Source organism: Syngnathus floridae, chromosome 17, assembly GCF_059516105.1.
Source record: "Syngnathus floridae isolate MCC-2025c chromosome 17, RoL_Sflo_1.0, whole genome shotgun sequence".
In the NCBI taxonomy this organism is placed as follows: domain Eukaryota; kingdom Metazoa; phylum Chordata; class Actinopteri; order Syngnathiformes; family Syngnathidae; genus Syngnathus; species Syngnathus floridae.
In genome coordinates this window covers 12,562,158-12,582,166 of record NC_142429.1, presented here as the reverse complement: position 1 = coordinate 12,582,166, position 20,009 = coordinate 12,562,158, and the positions used below count along the sequence as shown (strand labels likewise).

General features: G+C 48.2%; 2 protein-coding genes across 2 annotated transcripts; one reads left to right on the top strand and one right to left on the bottom strand.

Moving 5' to 3' along the window:
- Positions 1-1,792: 1,792 nt before the first annotated feature.
- On the bottom strand, positions 1,793-14,330 carry lasp1 (LIM and SH3 protein 1). Its single transcript, XM_088358806.1, has 7 exons — positions 13,963-14,330; positions 9,201-9,295; positions 6,601-6,685; positions 5,245-5,352; positions 3,777-3,870; positions 3,593-3,690; positions 1,793-3,480 (listed from the first exon to the last, which is right to left on the bottom strand). The coding sequence occupies exons 1-7, from the start codon at positions 14,029-14,031 to the stop codon at positions 3,307-3,309; spliced, it is 723 nt and encodes a 240-aa protein (XP_088214932.1). The 5' UTR covers positions 14,032-14,330; the 3' UTR covers positions 1,793-3,306.
- Positions 14,331-15,367: 1,037 nt separating this feature from the next.
- rab5c (RAB5C, member RAS oncogene family) lies at positions 15,368-19,525 on the top strand. Its single transcript, XM_088358807.1, has 6 exons — positions 15,368-15,495; positions 17,487-17,777; positions 18,087-18,238; positions 18,466-18,588; positions 18,669-18,762; positions 19,092-19,525. The coding sequence occupies exons 2-6, from the start codon at positions 17,609-17,611 to the stop codon at positions 19,229-19,231; spliced, it is 678 nt and encodes a 225-aa protein (XP_088214933.1). The 5' UTR covers positions 15,368-15,495; positions 17,487-17,608; the 3' UTR covers positions 19,232-19,525.
- The last annotated feature ends 484 nt before the right edge of the window (positions 19,526-20,009 follow it).

The following is a 20,009-nucleotide window of genomic DNA, read 5'->3' as shown; positions in this document are numbered from 1 at the left end:
AGAGGGAAGCAGCGGAAAGGGCGGCCGCGTCTTGATTGGCCGGCTGCCTCCGGAGTTGTGCCTCGCGCGCGCGCTCCAGCTGTCCCTCTCATGCTTCCTTCACTAAAAACCTCTGTTGCCATTGACGACAGCAACCAACGCGCTATTGGATGGATTTACAAGCCCCGCCCAACAGCGAGAGAGGGGCATGTTGGGACATGTAGTCCTCTTTTTTTTGTTTTCGGCCCGGCCATTCCTGTTGAGCGCAAGGGAAGGGGGAATGACCCATGCATCCTTTCAAGGGAAACTCCCAACCGGCAAATAACAGGAACTCCACAAGTGAAGAGTTGAGTGAGACAAATACACACCCTTAAGGCTTTCAAGCCGGACGTGATGCATTTACGAATAACCGGCGGTGAAAGGGGAGGTTCAGGTGCACGCCGAAGTTGGGGGAAATACAGTAGTGCCTTGAGATAATTGGGCGAAAAAATATCCAATACTAGTTAACAAAATACCTGGTGAAGTCATCAGAAACCCAAACAAAACTGTCAAAGGGCGCCCCATGCTGGACAAAAAAACCCATCACATCTACCACGACTTCCATTTGAATCATCTTTAATGAACACAAAATCTTTAAGCAATACAATGCCAGCAAGTAAGCTTTGGTGGTAACCAAAAGGTGATCTTCATGCGTGTGTACAGCTAATAACTACCAAAAACAAGTGAGTTTAAATCACTGCGAATGCTCCACTGAGGTGTTTCCAAGCCGTATTGCGCTGACTTGTCACAAAAACAAGATGAACTAATTGAATCATTCGGGAGAGTCCATCTGTTAGCTTCTGCATGGAGAGGCTTCATTGTCCAGCCATTGGTTGTCCTCCCTGAAACAGATGAGGCCCAATAACTACACACGTCACCAGACAACAAATATTCGGACATATTCCAAAAAGTGCAAAATAAACACATAGGCAAAATGATCCCATTTACGTAATGCCTATAAACGCATCCTGACCCTCGTCCGGGATGGAAGCAGAAGGGATGCAGACCAAAGGCGCCTCGCGTCGCCTCGCCTCGCCTCGCCTCGCCTCGCGTCGCCTCCCGTCGCCTCCTTTTCTTTTTCGTCGCACTCCGCAGGACCACCACCGTCATCCTCACAGCATGTAGATGATGTACGACAGAAAAACGAGGCCCATAATTGCAAAGAACATCAACACCATAATGTCCACCATGATTGCGATGACGACAAATTGGTCAGCGAGGAGCGAAGCGAACTGGGCGGGAGCCGGTGTTTGCCTTCGGCTACAATCGGAAGACTTCGGAAATGGGCAACGACAAACCACTCTATGCTCCGCGTTTTTGTAAGGCTGTTAAGCACCCAAATACGATGACTTGGGACAATATTTCAAATCCACCACTATCGACTAGTTTGTTTAGGACATTTTAATATCGTGCATGTGTACCTATATTATGTTTAGTTTGTTTGAAATGGCGTTAGCCTTTTACGGTCGACACCTGGCAGACCAAAATCGGAGCAAAGAGTCATACGTCTATTTTAAAAGGTCTTGAATCCGTTTTGATGAATGTGTTTATGGGGGTTCCTCATCATCACAATGTCTTATTGTGCATTTAATACTTATTGAATGATGAATAAAGAGGAACACGCGGCTATGGTGTCGTTGCAGGGTAAGTGCGCCAGGTGGCGATAACGATATTTCCCTCAAGAAGAAAACGCTTTTCTTTTCTACTTACCCCAGTAGGGGTCGCCACAGCGCATCATGAACTTCGGACAGAGGGAAGTCAGTCAACCAGAGTCTTGAGAAAAATGACTTTTATTGAATCTGCAGAATCATTAAGTACAGTTTGAAGTGCTGTGACACGAGATGATATCTGGTCCTAACATCTGACAATGTCTTGTACTTTTTTTTAAAACGTGTCAATATGCATATGCTATCTTTATTCCTTAAAAAATGACATTAAAAAAATCAAGATGGAGATGCACAAAACTGGTCTGCAAGCTTCCACCTGCGGGATTACAAGATTCCTATTATGACGTGTACATATAAGCGGCGACGAGGAGAAGCATGGAATGACGGGTCAGAAGCACAGATGGAGAAGGCGAGGACGGGATAACTTGGACGAGATAGAGCGGAAGAGGGCCCAAAAACAAACCATCAAATAAACTGTGAGTAAAGACTGACGACGCCTATTACGATACCCAATTGTAGAAATCTCCACTAGCTACTACGTCGAGAGAGCAACGGCAGAAAAGCGCGGCCCCCGACCAATGGTGCCGTTTTTGGCCACACAACTGATATCAGGCGTACGCGTTCCGCTCGCTTCACCACTGCTTCCTCATCCGACTCCCACTACCTCTTTTTTTACTGCTGTTTGCATTTGATATAAACTCATCCACCTTCATCAATTGCGTTGCTGGTTTATTTATTTCGTACACTTGACAATTTGTCCTGTTCAAAATAAGCGTTTTACGATTTAAAAAAAAAAAAGGCGAACAAAGGAAAAAGGAGCACAAGATAGGAGAGGATAGATAAGACATTCATTCACATCTAACAGAAAAATAAAGATTGGAATGTTGTTGAAGCGGTGGAATAAAAGGTTTAAAAGTGTCGGACTACAGAGTTGTGCTATGTACGCAAATGTTGGGGCAAAAGGGGAGGGAGGTTAGGCATGCGCCCACATGCAAACGTTCCCCAACTTATCCCTGATCCCTCTTGTGTCTGCCCGACATTAAGACAAAAAACAAATAAACAAACAAGCAAAATGACGACGAGAGCAGCAGGAGCTCCGGATTCCAGTCGAACAACATTACCCACAATGCAGTGCATCACATTGGGTCTATAAATATATTAAGAGTAAAACACTCTGTTAGGATGGACAGCTGGCTGCTGATCCCAGGGTTCAAAGAGCAAAGGAATGTAGACGCAACTGAGATTAAATTTTCTTCCAGTCATGGAAAGGAAAATGTACGCGCGTACACAAAGAAACGTTGGCGAGCGCACAATGAGGGATTTTCCAAATATTTGCACCGGGGTGGGGGGGGGGGAATGTTAAGTGCTGTAGGTGGAAGAGACGTAGATGGCGGAGGAGGATGAGTGACATCCAAACATCAGCACAGACAGACAAGAAATATTTAAGACAGAAGAAGGCTTTAGGTTAGCGAGCTGAACAGTGAGAAAGCGGAGAGGTGGGGGGGGGGGGCAAATCAAGAGAAGCGGCGTTAAAGATGAAATGGCACTGGTCTTTTTTTTTTTTCTTCCTTTTTTCTCATTTCCCTCCCTTTTCTCTACCTCTTCTTTCTCTCCCTCTCTCTCAGATGGCCTCCACGTAGTTGGCGGGCAGCATCCCTTGCTGATTGGTGCGCTCCACCCGGCCGTACATCCAGCCTTCGTCGATCTGCTGCACGTCCACGATCACGTCGCCGTCAATGAAGGAGACCTCGTCCTCGTCGGCGGCGGCGTAGTCGTACACCGCCCGGTACCGCTTCTGTGGACCCACACAGCCCCCGCCCTTTGACGTTTCAACAAGATTGGGGCGACGCTGCACTCGTCTGAAATAAAACGGGTGTTTGTTCGGGGCCGAGCCAAGGGTGACGTACCCCAGCGCTGGAAGGCGGTGCGGCAGCTGCCGGGCGCACAGGCTCAGGAGTAGGATCGTAGTGGTAGTTCTGAGAGGCGGCCACGGGCTGGTAAGCGGCTGAACACAAAAACACCACAAGATGGCAGTCAGCGGTGGTTGCCATTGGAACCAATTGCAAGTGCTTTTGCAGTAGGACTGACTACCTGGGGCAGGGCTGCTTGGCTGTGGATGCGGAGTCTTGCTCTCCTCATGGACATGTGAACCCTTGCTCTTCTCAAACTCCTCGTGGTACTTGATCTATTGGGGAGAAAACAATTTGCTGGGTTGACTTTTCTCTTACAGCTGCCTTCCCTTACTTTAGAACTATTTCATACACTCGTTCAGGTGACATTTGTGTTTCGATAAAAAAAAAAATTAAAAAAAAAAATACTCACCGGGTACTTAAGGAGTTTTTCATGAAATAGTCACTAAAGTATTTGTAAGGAGGACCACTTTTAACTCATATTTGAAATCATTGTAAAGTACCAGTACTTGTGAAGAAAAAAAAAAAAGGGGTTAAATGCACTGTGTTCACTATGGCACAGACACAATGCAGTTGACTTTCTAACCACCAGGGGTCTCCCAGTTGCAACACGCCTGCAGCCGTGATGGGTGTGGGTGGGGATGTCGCTGAGTGCAATAACACCTCCGACCTCCACAAGCTGACAGACAGGATGTGACATCTTGGCCGGCAGGAAACCCGGCGAGCGCTATCGCCTAGCAACCGCTGCCGACACAAGCAGATGAAGGCGACGGAAGAAGAAAAAAAAAAAAAAAAGACGACGCCTTGCCCTTCATGAATAGAGGCCTGTCAACAGACTGACTCGCTGCACTCCCGGCCGGGTCAAGATTTATGGCTCGGCTCGCAGGCGCTATCAAAGGGGCCCACTGTGTTTAGCGGCGGCGGTGACGACGACGAGTCCATTTACAGCGGGCCGAGTGACGGACAGAACAATGCTCTCAAGTGCAATATGCTGCTGCTGCTGCTGCGGCGGCGGCGGCGCTGCGATGCGATGGCTCATTCCCCTTTTGAGGAGCAGTCTGATTTACAGGAAGTGGCCATGCCCGCGCTCCTCAATGGTGGCGAATGGAAGATGCGGGACACAGGATGGCATTCCACGGGACGGGAGTGATTGCAAGCAGATGCGGCCGGCGCCTCAATCTCAGCTTCTGTAATGCACCTTTTAGCAACAGCCTCCACTTCCGACTGCGTCGTCACGTGCGCTGTGTGCCATTCCCGTGGGAATAGGCAGTGGCAGAACATGAGACCAAGCGGCGTGTGCGGGCGGGCGTCTTTCGACTTCACTGCTCTTATTTAGAGGCTAATTAATGGCTCTTGATGCGGGACACCGAGCAAAAAAAGGTCTGTACTGCAGCGAAAGCATACTATTCACAGTAGTTAGTGACCAAGCCCAGACGCAAATAGCAAAACATTGTAAATCACGGGTGCCCGACCCATAAAATTGTTTCCAATTTCCTTTACGAATAGTTTCGACGACTCTCAAGTGGGGGGACACTTGTTCTCTTCACCCTATGTGTCGCTTGGCTTTATCAGATCGAAAGGCAAAAAGGAGATGATGATGATGATGATGAGCAAGACGCAAAAGCCAGTCTTGCAAGATTGACACTTACGTTGCTGATTTGGTCCTGTGATTTCTTGAGTCTCTGCAGCTCTGGCGTGTCTGTGACCACGGTGAAGGCTTTCCCTTTATTCTTTTCAAAATCCTCCTTGTAGAGAACCTAAGTAGAAAAAAAACAAATGACCACATAGCAAACATCACATCTACATAAGTGAGCTAAAGTGCACGTGTGCGTCCGTGCGTCAGCAAATCCAACATTATTCATGGCCGCTGACCTACATTCTTTTTCAAAGATGCACATTTCTTTCATTTGAATGCACTGGCTTTCTGGTGGGATAAATGAGCAGAAGAATCCCAACTCCAAAGGTGGCAACCATCTATGGGCACCAGGAGATGGCATGTGGTGGGGGCTTTTCTCTCCCAGTAAGGACACTTGAGGGCTGATGCATGCAAGTGTCAAATCAAGCAAAGATGAACTTTTTTTTTTGTTGGTCTCTCTGGCTCTTCCAATCCCATGGCTGCTTTCCTTCCCCGCCTCCTTTTTGGTCGCCTTCCTTCCTTCATTCATATTTCACTGCATATGTATGAAGCCCCACCGCGGAGAGATCTTTGGTCTTCATTCTGGGGCTGTTAGCCTCTTTAAGACAGGCTCCTCCTTTCCGAGCAGCCAACTCCAATGGTCTGCCTGACTGCCTGCCTGCCTGCGTCTTTCTTCCTCTTTTTCTCGCTCTCGCTCTCTCGCTCGCGCTCCACAATTCACTCTGTGTTCTTCCTTTCTCCCTCCCCCTGGCAAAGTCTTGTAATGAGGTGGTGACAGCTAGCTTCCATAGCAATAGGGTTGCCATGGCACGTGAACGTCCCCAAACAAACTGGCTTGCAGGGTCAGGGCTTGGACCCTAAACGGGCAAATTGTCACTGTCCTGTCCTGTCCGCTTGTTGAGGATGAGCATGCATGAATAAAAACACCATCTGTCACTCAGCCCGTCGGCTATTCCGCTCTCACCCCAATAATCCAACCCCCCCAACATGTAGTGTAATCTGCACTGTGTGACAAAGACATCTCAATTTGATATATCCAACAGGAAACCGAAAGTGGGAGGAGCAAGAGTTTGCTGGGTCATTTCGAGTCTCTTTGGAGGCATTTTTTTATTACAACACATGACCTGCTTCAAACGCATATTTTGCTCCAACAGGAAAGATGAGTTGCCCGGTCCAAAGCAGCATACATACAATGTGTAAATAGGATTGCTGGCCACTAAAACACCAAGCAAGCAAGCCAGGCAGGCTGGAGCGGCCTTCAGCACGCCCAACGTTGCGTTTTTCATTTTTGTGGACCTTTGCCAACAACTTACTTGCACTGCCTATGTGCGTGCGCGTGAACTCCACATCTGGAATTGAGCTTGCTCACCTGGCTCTGCATCTTGCTCTGCTGTTTGAGGCGGATGTTCTCTGGAGTGTCAGCCACGCAGGTGAAGTTTGCCTTGGGGTAGTGTCTGCAAAACACACGCCGAGCACCAATCAACACCCGCAAAACTGACAGGCATTTCTTTTTCACAGAGGTCCAAAAGTTGAGCTAGGAGCCCCCGAAGACCGCAGGCACACAATGTGCCGTCGGGGGAGACCCGGTAGCCAGAGAGAGAGGAAGTGAGGCTTGAGTGTGTGTGTGTGTGTGCGGTAACAGGAGCCTCAAAGTTCCTAAGCAGGTGTGTGGAAGAGGGGGGGCAAAGAAAATAAAATCAAAAATCAACAAACGCAGACACAGGCACATTGACGGGGACGTAGCAGGAAGACGAACGGCATGTGACGAGATTTATGAAAACGTTCCCAGGTTTTAAAAGCTTCATTTCTACCTCAGAGTAGAGAAGAAACAGCAGTCCAAAAAAAATTGCAATCCTGTGTACATATGGCAAATTGAAATAACTACAACTCCCACAATGCCTCACTCGGGGTTTTGGGCCACCTTGAATAGATGGTCTCAATGACCACGAGTAGCCCATTTAAGCCGCTTCTTTACACTTTCTTTGACAACGCATTCAAAATAAATTCCCCTGGAATCCTGCTGCCATTAATTTACAGCCAGAGCTGTAAAATTGAGTGCGCAGGACTCATCGTCATTGGCTTTTGAAAAAGAGGTGCATGTCTGTGTGTGTGTGTGTGTGTGTGTGTGTGTGTGTGTGTGCGTGCATGCGTGCGTGCGTGCATGCGTGCGTGCGTGCACTCACTCAACCAAGCGTACGTTACAGTGCGGGTGAGTCCCAAGAACACGCATCCGTCAGTCAGACTGTGTCACATAAAAATGACTCACACATTTGAGTAGGAGGCACATGCATAAATGGCAAGCGCAAAAAGGAAGGACGCTTTGCCCAGCAGGGGGCTTAATGGCTACATGTGTGTGTTGTAGCTATACTAGGCACACGTGGGCGCACACACATAATCTGTCGGAGAGTGGCGACGTCCACATACTCGGAGCGGGAAACGCGGCGGCGGCGTTCAACGGAGGGGAGGGCCTGCAAATAGCAAAGGGGAACATTTGAAGGAGACGGACGGCAGCCTGTCATCGGAAGAAAACTCCCCGTGAAAGAACTGGCGCGCGTACATTCTGAAATCAACTCGTCAAAACTACACAGCATATCCAATTTGAATGGAGCACACTTAAGCAATAGAAATGTTTCTTGGGCGGCAGGGACCGAGCGTGTTGACGCTCAAGTGGACTCTTTTAAACAAACGTGAAGAGGCCAAATAAACACGCCGTGAAGAGTCTGGCTCCTGCAGACGCCACCAGCGAAAGGGGCCCAGCAAAAAACAAAAAGGAGAAGCCAGAAAAAAGAATCCCAAAATTGGCCGGCCGCACTCAAATCGGTGCTACTGTAGGAGCCTTCACAGAGTTTGATAATAGCATGATTGAATGGCTGGATGGCTGGATGGCTGGATGGATGGATGGCTGGATGGCTGGCTGGCTGGTGCACATGGAATAGCGTTGCGCTGCTCCGCCAATGTGCACGAGTGAACGGCGTCTCTGTTCGCAACATCTGCGGCAGTCCAAACGCGTGGCGCTCCGTTGCAAGTTTGGCCGTGCGAGGAGGTGAGCATAGACGCACGCCGACGTTGTACGCCCTACCCCCGATTTTTGCCAGGGCAGACGGCCGATTAACAAATCATCTTTTGTTTGTTATCTTCCGTTCCATTTCCACGCAGCCTGGAAAGTGAATTCATGAGGCAACGAGTGCAGCACTCAATTGAGATGAAACTCGGGCTCACCGTTTCAGTTGACATCATTTCTTTTGGTTAAAATGGCGCTCTCCCCGACGCCGCTACATAAGCACTCCAATGTCTTTATTTGCATCAACCATGAACCAGGAGAGAGATTTGCTTGAATCTCATAATTGATGTAGCTCAGAGCCGCAACCGCGCGGATATTCAAACTGAATGTTTCCGCAATCTAAAGCCTCCCTGACAAGCGCACATTTATTGTCTGGCTCACATATTGGGGGGAAAGCAGCCGCCAAAAATGAAAGTCCTCGCAAATTCTCCGACTGAAAAAGGAAATAAGGGCGTTGTTCAATTCACGCCCTGGCTCAAAATAAAGATATTTCAATCCATCGATCCCCCCCAAAAAAATCTCCGTATGATAACACCATGGCTTGGCGGCGCAACGGTTGCCGAATGAAAGAACATCATTCTGAGAGGGGAGATTCCGCAGATTCCACATTTGGTGTGTTGCGGCATGAGTGAACAAGCTAGTTAGCGCCGTGTCCTCCTGTGTCACTTGAGAGGAACTTTAGGAATTTCCTTTGTTGACCCCCCCCCCCCCCCGCCTCCCCTCCCACCAGCGAGGAGGGAGGCGCTTTCCCACACCACATATCACAGGACTTTTTCTGTCAGCAAGAGAGCGAGTGAGCGAGCCATGGCGCACTCCCTCCCAGATAAACAAGGGAGGAGGGGAAAGAGAAAGAAGGGCCTCCACGTCACGTCAGGTCAGGACAAGCACAAACGCATTGAAAGACTTACGCAGAGCAGTACGGTCTCTTGGCAAAGCCTTTGTAGTTCTTCATGTTTAGAGACATATTGCAGGTCTCGCAGCGGAAACATCGCGAATGCCAGTACTGTGGGAGAGAAACAAAACATGTCAACACGTTAGTTATGGAGACAAAGAAAATGGCAAAGTATTTGCAGGCCAATTGCACGGTGGCGGCTTTTTAGAGCCTGGGAGGGCAGGGCAGGGCAGGGCAAGGCAGGGCAGGGCAGGGCAGGGCAGGGCAGGGCAAGCCGCTGGAAAATACAGAAATACCCTTGGAAAGTTGACGCTCAGACCGCTCCCATTAGCAGCAGAATCTGCCAGGTCGCTGCTAATTAAAATCTTCCACCACAGTTGCGCTGCCCTACAAATTCCTCTCAAAATGGCAGTTGAGGCAGGGAGGGCGTTTTGTTAGCGCACACATGTCAACCAAGAGAAGAAAAGACAACTAACTTCTCCTTCCTGAAAGCCACTCACGGTCAGGTTTTTGGAGCAAAACAAAAAAAAGAAATGGACTTTCAGGCTCTAACGCTATTGTTAGAGAAGCAAAAGACAAACTTTGGAGAAAAGGAACTATTGTGTCCCTCCCAAGTCAACCTCTCTCCACCCTTTTCCTTTCCTCCTCTGGCACTTTGGACTGAGGTGAGGGGGGTTCTGACAGCCACGGCTGACACGACACACACACACAAATGCCAAGATGAGGGAGGAAACACAAGGCCAAAGAGCAGGAGGGAGGGAGGGAGGCCAGGAAGGCAGCGACTGCCTGCCTCGAAGGAAGGGAGGGAGGAAGGAAGGAAGGAAGGAAGGAAGGAAGGAAGGAAGGAAGGAAGGAAGGAAGGAAGGAAGGGACAGGACCATGGAAGGAAGGAAGGAAGGAAGGAAGGAAGGAAGGAAGGAAGGAAGGAAGGAAGGAAGGAAGGAAGGAAGGAAGGAAGGAAGGAAGGAAGGAAGGAAGGAAGGAAGGAAGGAAGGAAGGAAGGAAGGAAGGAAGGAAGGAAGAGTACCAAGGAGAGAAGGAACAGACAGCAGTGTGGCAGCCATTGGATGGCCAGAGTGAGTTTGCATTTGTTGGTGACAGCCCCAATGTTGCGAGCGACCATTGTAGCGCTTGCGCTTTCAACACAACTCCAATGGAAAGCCATCCTGTCAGCTCGTACTTTGGATCTTGGCAAAAACAAAGAGCGCTCGCTCGCTTGCTTGCTCGCTCGCTCGCTCGCTCACGCGTTAACCATTTGCAAAAACCTGCCGATCCACGTTCCACCTGCCCGTGTCACGCCATGCACACTTCTTTACTTCCTCTTGCCACACAGCAGACCGCAAGCGGCACATTATTGTCGCTCAAGCGCAACCTGAACTACGCCCAGAAAGGAGTTGGCTTAATGACTTCCATTTAGTTGCTGCCGTCATTCGATTGATTGACTTTTTCTTTTTCTTTTTTGGGCTCTAGCTGCCCCAATCCAATACATCATTTGAAAATGGGCTAAAATGATCCGGCATTATTTTGAAATCGGCTCAAATTCTTTGGCAGCATCAGTGGCCAGCCACACACAGGCGTGCGTAAAAATGTCAGCTTTGTGAGGAATGGCCTTAACCTTATATTGTTCTCCACGCGCTATCAAGCATAATGACCAACGGCAGGCAGGCAGGCAGGCAGGAGGCAGGCACATGGCACTCCCTCCATTGTGTTTGCGTTCAAACAAGTGGAAGCAAAAGATGTGCGGGCGGACGGACGGACCCCCGTCATTTCCTTTTGGAAGCGCAGTCTGCTAGAGCATCAAATGGTTGGGATAGCGCCGGCCGGCTTCCGTGACCGGGCAGCGAGATGGAAAAATGAGGACACTGCTGAGATGGAGCGCCAGAAACAGCCCTTAGAAAAAAAACACTACCGTCTCGGTGCGTCGTCTTCACGGCTCAAGGGCACATGAGTGTGCGGCGTACATGCGTGTATGAATACACACTATGTAGGTTATATATCTATATATACATTGATGCTCAGTCAGGCTCACGGAAATCGCCCAAATAGTGGACAGTGAAGCTGCTAGCACTGCTGTGGTAACAAAGCTCCAACCTTGAGGGACTCTATCTATTCTTGTCCTTTAGCCGATGATTCTCACGTGCCACTGTGCCCGGACTGTTTGCAAAGAAGTCAAGATTCGAGACTTTTCAAGAACTTTTGAAATGCTCCCATTTAAAACCTATTTAGAATGTTTGAATGTTCGCTAAGATCAGACATCTGCTTAGCGAGCCCATGAGCACACATTTAAGGACATTCACGCAGTTTGTTCATCGAATAGAGCAAGCCAGACTTGGAAGGGAGATGAATGTTCGATTGACAAAGTGCGCGCACACACACACACACACAGACCTATGAAAGCGTAGCACTGCTTCCTGGTTCCGATGAGGAAGTAGCCTCACACTCAGGTGACTGACTGCTGCTGCTGCTGCTGCTGCAGAGCACCCGACCTGCTTCCTGGTTCCGATGAGGAAGTAGCCTCACACTCAGGTGACTGCCTGCTGCCGCTGCTAAATCTGCCGAGGCTTCATTGAGCGTCTGGAAAATCGAAACGGGTTCAAACCGTTGCTCGTCTCACCGCTTTCTATAAATGGCACAGACCGGGAAACGTGACCTTTCTCGGAGGTAGTCTGTTGCAAAAAGCCCTGCTAGGACATACGTCGTCGCCGTCGCTAAGACTACCAAGGAAAGGAAGCCTTGCTGTCTTTTGGCAGCGCTCCTTTCCTTCCTTCTGCTCGGGCTAGAGCGGAATGCAGCTGCCACACAAGCAAGCCATTGTGGGGACTGGAGCGCCATAGAGGCGAGCAAGGAGCTTGGCAGGTAAAGCTTCTTTTTTTTTTTGAAGGTAGCCACAATTAGCAAGACAGCAGCAGCAGCACAGCAGCAGCAGCAGCAGCAGCAGCAGCAGCAGCAGAGTCAACCTGAGCTGACAAATCACGAGAGACCGCGCGGCATTTTGACACCGCGCGTTCCTCCCATCTGTGCTCCACCTCTGGCCAGATTCCAACCAGCGCAACTCTAATTGTAGGGAGGGGAACGCAGACAAAACATCCGCATCCCATGCATTTGCACAAAGCCTGAGTGCCAAAACTTCCAATAATGTACAGGCAGACGCCGTACAAGTACACTATGCGCCGGATGTGAAAAGAATAGCTAGCTCATGGAGATAGGGCAGATGTCCATCGACAAAGACGTGGCCATTGGGAGAAAGGGTGGGATTGATTTTCAACAGCACGTCCATTAAACAAATGGCCCACTTGGCCTCCAGCTCCATTGCAAGAGGCAAACCACACCCACATCTGGAGTTGCAGCATGCGTGCGTGCGTGCGTGCGTGCGTGCGTGCGTGCGTGGGGCCACAAGTTGTGGACAACACCCTTCGAGAAAAACAAAAGACTCTCTCCAATATGTAAAATCACACACTCGCCCAGGAGATTTGTTGTCCCTCGTGCTGATGCTTCGTAATTGGCCAGAACTGCCACCTGACCACTCGATTCAGTCTCGTCCTTGGGACTGAAGGCAAATCTCAACAAGTGAATCATCCCTCTTTCTCTCTCTCTCTCTCTCTCTCTCTCTCTCTCTCTCTCTCTCTCTCTCTCTCTCTCTCTCTCTCTCTCTCTCTCTGCCTGTCTGTCTGTGGGATTAAGGAGAGGGGGCGTGACAAATTCCAGGTTGAACACCAAAAGGCATGGCCATTGACAAGAAACGTCTGAATAGTTATACTTTAAATTAAACGGCACAAAACAGGAAGTGAGCCTTTAAAGCCATGGAGTAGTAATGCTTTTAATTAACACAAGTCATCATTTTGTAAAGGGGAGGTAGGACTCAAGGGGAAAAAAAATTGACTTCCTACTTCCTTTGAACATGTTTATCTTTTTTTTTTAAATTGGTATCTTTTTATTTATACGTTCAACAAATGAATCAATATTCGTCGGTGGATTGCCTCACACTTAAGTGCTCTCCACCGTAAAGATGGTTTAAGGATAACTTTCAAAAAGGGATATGCACCCTTCTACAAAATGACAATCTCCTCCCTCACGCATTATCCCACGGTGCTTGTTTGTTTTCTCCCACTGATATTCCACTCGGATCCACAATTGATGAGATTTTGCCACCTGAGTGTGAGATTAAACCTGGACGGGATTGAAAGCAAATCTCAGCAAACTAATCTGCGGGATTAACAAGGGGACTGAGTGCGACACGTCCCATATTGAAAAGCAAAAGAGCAGCCGATGGCACAAGGGAAACCCCTGACAGGAAACGACCACATTGTAACTGTTCGATCGTGAAGAAAATGACGTCAAACTGGAAGTGAGGGAACAAATTGGGGTTTATGGCGGTGACGTCACGTTTTCGATAGGTGCAGGCCCCAGCCAGACTCGCTCGCGCTCGTGTGCGCTTTCCCCCATTACGATGCCGAGCAGCTTTACAAAACAACCAACAAAATAGCACAATGTCACTTTTGAAAATCCCTATTCAAAACGGAGGCCGTGTGTTTACGATTGATCGCTGTTAGCTGGCCATGCTAGCCATACCTGTGCGTGTGCGTGTGTGTGTGTGTGTCCCTTTCTGGGTTCTTCCTACTCGATTCATTCACCCCCCCCCCCCTCCTCCTCCAAAAAAAAAAAAAAAAAAAAAAAACGCAAGGTGTCTCCCTTTCAAGCTAAAAAAAGAGCCTGAATAAGTAGGGCTATTGAATATGAGTTATTGTAGTGACGATGAAAAAAGATTGTGGTGCTCTTACCTTGTCCAGACAATTGATTTTTTCCGTGGGGTAGACGACGAGATTACATCTGCTACACAGCGGATTCATGTCGGAGGAATGCTCGTCTTCAGCTAAGCTAGCACAGGAACCAACGACGAAACGAGCCCTTTTCGCTCTTCTTTTTCCTCTCTTCTCTCTCTTGAGCTTTAGATCGCCTCCCAAACGCGCACCTCAGGAGCGGAGCGTTAAATGTTCGAAGGCGGTGGGTCCGCAGCTGTTACTGTCGTCGTCGTGTAGCCGCACAGCTGGCTGTCAGTAGTCCACACTGGGAACTAGAGGCAGCAGCCGAGCCGAGCCGAGCCGACGCGGAAAGCGCGTCGCCGACGCCCCTCCCGGCCCGACGCGCGCGCGCGCGCGCGCGCACGCGCGATCCTGTTTCCACAAGCGTGGGAGGCTCTCCTCCAATTAAAAATAATCGTCACATATCATCATAAATCAAGCACGATACGTCACATCACGCACTTTGACGACTTTGACTAATTCTCGTTGTTTTTAGATAACCTGTGTCACGGGTGGTGCGTTACGTCAACCAAATCGAACACTCCTGTTGCGTTGGCGTCCTGGGGAAAATCGAATTGCAGGACTCACGGTCAAAAAAAGAAAAAAAAGAATCACATTTGTGCACATCTGCCTTTGCCACGTTCACTTTAAGCGTCCGGCGAATGTCAAAACAACGCGTGGTTACACTGACATCTGCTGGCTGCACTGGCATCTGCCATGTTTGCGTGTCATTGGTTCCCAGAGGTGGCAGGGTATTTATCCTCCCCCACGCAGTAAATTCGGAAATGTATTGTGCAGGTTTGGAGAAAAACAAAACAACAAAATGGAAAGTAAACTACTAAATTCCGAGAAATAGTACGCAGTTGTTGGGATACAGCAAACGGTTTGAACTTGTGAATTTTACTGTTCGACTTCTTGTTAGTGAACTGCAAGATGTGCTGTAGTCCTTCAAAAATGGCAAAACACACTTTGACTTTGCGCGCATTTTTCATTTTCCACAAAGACAAGCCACTGATACTGTTGAGACTGAATATGTTATACATACACCATTGTTACTTTTTCGTTTTGTCTCATACATTTTGCTTGTTATAAGGATATTTTTTGCTGGAAAATGCACTGCCGTATTTGTTGGATTTCGAATGTATGTTTTGTTCTTGTTTTAAGAATATTTTTACTGGACAATTTACCGCCTTATTTGTTTGATTTCAACTGTCACGACGATACCATTGCATTGAAGTCCTCCCTTTTTTCGTTCAACTATGAATGGATTTGTTGTAAATAAAATATTCCAAACGTATCAACAACAAAAATCAATCAAACAAACAAACAAACAAACAAACACGTATTTGGCCTAAATATTAAAGTCTCGCGATACTTGTTGCGTACGGCTTTCATTGGTCAGGCGGACAAGGACGTCAAAGTGGGCGGTTCCCGGAAGGAAAGGCCACAGAGCCCAAAAAGAAGACGGAGGAGAAGACGGCCGATGAGAGCAGCCAAGGAAGAAAGAGTGATGTAAGTCAAATCTATTGAAATACCTAATGAACCAGTGGGTCGATCGTAACACTAGTCGTTTAATTATTAATGAAAATGAGCTAAACGTTGCTCATGTTCCAAAAGCGATCTCAGTCAAAGTGGTGATGCTGCTTCGCTAGGTAGCCGAGACCGAACCGAACGTCCAGGAAAAAAAACAACACGACACGACTTCATATCATGACACAATTGCCGGCCACAGTAACAAACGAGAGGAAACGCCGATTTGTATCATCGTGAAACGGCGTTTAGGTTACTTTGATGTTAGGCTGCTAACGTAAGCGGAATGTGAAGTTTTTTTTCTGGGGGGAGGGAGGGAGGGACGGAGGGAGCTTCCTTCCTTCCTTCCTTCCTTCCTTCCTCCCTTCCGATATCTCGCTGTTATGCTCAGCTGATGATGCTACTGAGCTAGCATTTGCTTCAGGAGAGTGACTGGAGCTGACAGTAGCTTGATTGATAGCTTCATTTTGCACGTTTTATCCGCCGTGTAAATAAAGGTTTCATTTCGAGAAAGAGCCAGTCCCATACTATCCTCACCTCCTTTTAGGCCAATCGTGAGCCTGCCTGTCCATATTTGTCAGTCGCGTCCTCAAACGCGACTGCACCCGTTAGTTTTCGCCTCGGCATCATGTACAGGAGGTCGTCATGAATATATCATAGCCCCCTCCTCTTGACAGCTCCTCCTTCCTGCCTTTTCTTTTGCCTCTTTGTCCCACTCTTTCTCTCCCTCTTTGACCCACTTCCCAGTGGAGGTCCATTACGGATGCAAGCAACAACCACCAAAAAAGCATCCGTCGATGTGAGCAGCTCTGTAAATCCCAGAGGGGCAAAAAAAAAAAAAAACAACCAAGAAAAACAATCGGCGCTTGACACACATGGCCAAAATTTTTAATGCAAGAAAAGGCCAGAGAAGTAAATGAACATTTTATGAGAATGGGGCATTGCTTTTGAATTGTGGTTCAAATGATTTTTTTTTTCCTTCAATAAAACAGACTTTGACTGAGCTGATGGTGGTAACCTTGAAAATAATTTGACCTGAGGGCCAATCGAGGTGCATTATTTCAAACGTCAGTCCGTTGGTCTGGCTGACAGTCATGTGGTTTCAGTGTCCTACACATCCATCATGAAACCTACAAATGTTCCAAAAGTGTGTGTGTGCGCTTGAGTCTCCCCATTGGCTGCTGTTGAATATTTTATGGAGGGAGTCGTGATCTGCCATCACATGTTGAAGATTAAGCCGGGCTCAGCGGCACTTGGAGTTGATTGCATCAGCCGTGATGTTTTAACTTCACCTTTTGTCATGTTTCGACGCCTCCCCGCTGGAGCCATGTGACCCAGCCGAGGCTGATCCCTACTTTTTACCGTGCTCAGCGGTAAAACGCTTTTCTGCTCACTTTCTTTCCACTTCCCTCGTTTCCTGTCCTGTTGCAGAGCGCCTCCACGTTTCGCAACGTTTTAGTGCAAGTATAGCTTTTTGAATGGTACCACTGAGCGGTAGGTAGGTGTTACAACACAGAACGGCACAAAACTCGCAAGCTGCTGGTGTCAGGATGAGGAAGTCGTGGGTTAAGTTCAGCTCCTCCTTTTGTATCGTTCACAAAATGTGTTTTTTTTTTTTTTTTTAAATGAACACATTGCAATATTTAGTCACAGTCAAAATGCATCGATAATAATAAGATAAGTCATACGTAGAGCGGAGTGCTGTTAGCATCAGAGTGAATGCAAGCTAAAACATAACTTGCTTTCAGATATTACATCACGGCACTCTAAAACATGCCTACGGAGCAGATATAAACTGTTGATAAGATTCTGACACGCCGGTGCACTTTTGCATGTGCACAAATCCAACATGACAACGCTGTTAACAGTAGGCCACAACCCACAGCCAGACGCTGACAGTGGTGGAGCCGAGCAGCTGATCATCGCAACGTCAAGTTCACGCCTTTTGAAGTGGAACCGCTTGTGTTTTTCAGTTGCCCTGGCTTGGTTTCCTCCTTTCGGCTCCTGCCCTAACTGAACCCGGCCACCCCGTCCGCCTGCCCGCCCGCCCGCCCGCCAGCGTCGACCTTCCCCCACCCCGAATCAAGTCCCACTCATGGCCGGACGAGGCGGACCCGCGCGGACCAACGGCGCCGCGGCGCCCAGCAACAAAATCTGCCAGTTCAAGCTGGTGCTGCTGGGCGAGTCGGCGGTGGGCAAGTCCAGCCTGGTGCTACGCTTTGTCAAAGGCCAATTCCACGAGTATCAAGAGAGCACGATCGGAGGTGGGTTCAATCTTCACCTAAGTCAGCGGGCGTGCTGGTCGAAGATTACTTTTTTTTTTTTCTTTTCTTTTCTAAAGTCTGCACCGTGGAAGTGAGAGCTCGGGTTCCTCTGTCATGTGACGAGGACCTGAGTCAGCAGCCCCCACCCGCCCTGTAAACTCTTATCACGGTTATGGCTGTCACCAGCACAAAGTTTTCAGGACAATATATTTCCGATCAACAAATGTTTGTCGTTTTTACCGTTTTGGAGTGTGAAATAAATGTGTGTCAAAAAGTCCAGTAACGGCCGTCTTTTCTCTTCCGCCGTAGCGGCCTTCCTGACGCAGACGGTATGCTTGGATGACACAACGGTCAAGTTTGAGATCTGGGACACTGCGGGCCAGGAGCGCTACCACAGCTTGGCGCCCATGTATTACAGAGGCGCCCAGGCGGCCATTGTTGTGTATGACATCACCAACACAGTAAGCCATAAGCTCAGACGAGCAGACTCAAGCTATTAGTTTGCTGACCCTTGTCCTCCCATTTGGGTTGATGATTACTTTATTCCTACTGACCTTTGTGCTCTCACTTGATCATTTGTAGTGGATATGTAGGCACGCGCGTGCGTGCGTGCGTGCGTGAGAAACTATGTATAACTATATATAACTACGCATGTATGTTTTGCCAACTTTCTTCTCCTTTTCTGAAGGACACTTTCACACGTGCCAAGAACTGGGTGAAAGAGCTGCAGCGACAGGCCAGCCCCAACATTGTTATCGCTCTGGCAGGGAATAAAGCCGACTTGCCCAACAAGAGAGCTGTCGATTTCCAGGTCAAGATTGGAAACGGACGCGTTTGTTTTTGGTTTGATGATTGCTTTTTGGTGTAATTGCTCACATGCATTGTCTTCAGGAGGCCCAAGCGTACGCAGATGACAACAGTTTGCTCTTCATGGAGACGTCAGCTAAGACCGCCATGAATGTGAACGAGATTTTTATGGCAATAGGTAAGCCTTGTTGCATTTGTAATATATGATTTGGGAAAAGTTGCCTGAGTAAGGTGGAAATGATTTCATTTTGTATTTCACATATGGAACTTATGTTTTCTATTTGTATCAGTAGAAAAACGTCCAACATTTGGAAACAATGGCTTTTTATTGGCCGGCAAGAATGCAAGGGTTTTCTGTCACTAGAATGACTTTTTTGTCATCATTTTGGAAAACAAGAAAAACCGATTTTGATTGGCTTTCTTGACTCTCGTTGATTACCCACCGTGCCGACGACCATGTGTGAGGGAAAAATGTTTTAACAAAACATCTCCACTGATTCCTAACAGCCAAGAAGCTCCCCAAGAACGAGCCGCAGGGCGGGGCGGGCGGTGGCGGCCGGGCCCGAGGCGGTGTGGACCTGCAAGAGGCGGCACCCCAAGGTCGCGGTGGCGGCCAGTGTTGTGGGGGCGGCGGCGGTGGCAACTAACCCTCACGGGGCGGGGCATGGCGTCCTCCACTCCAGCTGATCCCAGCCACTTAACCCACTCGGATGGAGCGGACCGGACCGGATATGATTAGCCAGCTGTCAAACAATGTCACGGCGTTGGGACCAAAACACGGCGGAAATTACAAACTCTGGCCGATGACATCATCGGCCTGGCGACCAATCACCTTTTAAAGACCCCGACCCCCAACCCCTCCCAAACTTTTGATGGTGGACTCGTAGGGGAACAAACATCCCAGTTGTGGTATTATTAAAAAAATTTAAAAAAAAAAAAAATCACGAAAGCTCACTTAATTTTGTTTCTGTATTTGTGTGGAAAAAATAATGCAACAGGAAAAGATGGAGAGCAGGCAGACTTCCTTCTCGGTAGAACTGTGCAGCCGCAATATCGTCCTCATAATAACAAATGTTATGATAACATCATTATGATTTCTTTTTTTCTTGTTAGATTACCCAAGCATAAAAATAGTAATGTCATTAACATCACCCATGCGTAGGTTGAACATTAAACCTCAATAACAACTAATTTGTGGAGTTTATAACCAATCAGAAGCAATCAGCTTCCCCATCTTTCTCAGCATTATTTCTTTGTTGTTTTTGTTCCATGTCTTAATTTTCTTTGCTAAATCTATAGTATGAAATGCACTGGTTCTGTCTCAACATCTTTGTGAATCAAGACGCTCGACTCTGGGTTTTCCTGTCTCATCATCTTTGTGACTCTAGTTGCTTACCTTGGCAATTTTCTTCATTTGTATTATGC

Excerpts from the sequence above, each read along its gene's own strand:
- lasp1 (XM_088358806.1), bottom strand. The coding sequence starts at position 14,031 with ATGAATCCGCTGTGTAGCAGATGTAATCTCGTCGTCTACCCCACGGAA. Across the intron at positions 6,686-9,200 it reads AAGAGACCGTACTGCTCTGC|ACACTACCCCAAGGCAAACT; the intron begins GTAAGTCTTTCA and ends TGTGTTTTGCAG. Across the intron at positions 3,481-3,592 it reads CACCGCCTTCCAGCGCTGGG|AAGCGGTACCGGGCGGTGTA; the intron begins GTACGTCACCCT and ends GTGGGTCCACAG.
- rab5c (XM_088358807.1), top strand. The coding sequence starts at position 17,609 with ATGGCCGGACGAGGCGGACCCGCGCGGACCAACGGCGCCGCGGCGCCC. Across the intron at positions 17,778-18,086 it reads TCAAGAGAGCACGATCGGAG|CGGCCTTCCTGACGCAGACG; the intron begins GTGGGTTCAATC and ends CTTCCGCCGTAG. Across the intron at positions 18,763-19,091 it reads CGAGATTTTTATGGCAATAG|CCAAGAAGCTCCCCAAGAAC; the intron begins GTAAGCCTTGTT and ends GATTCCTAACAG.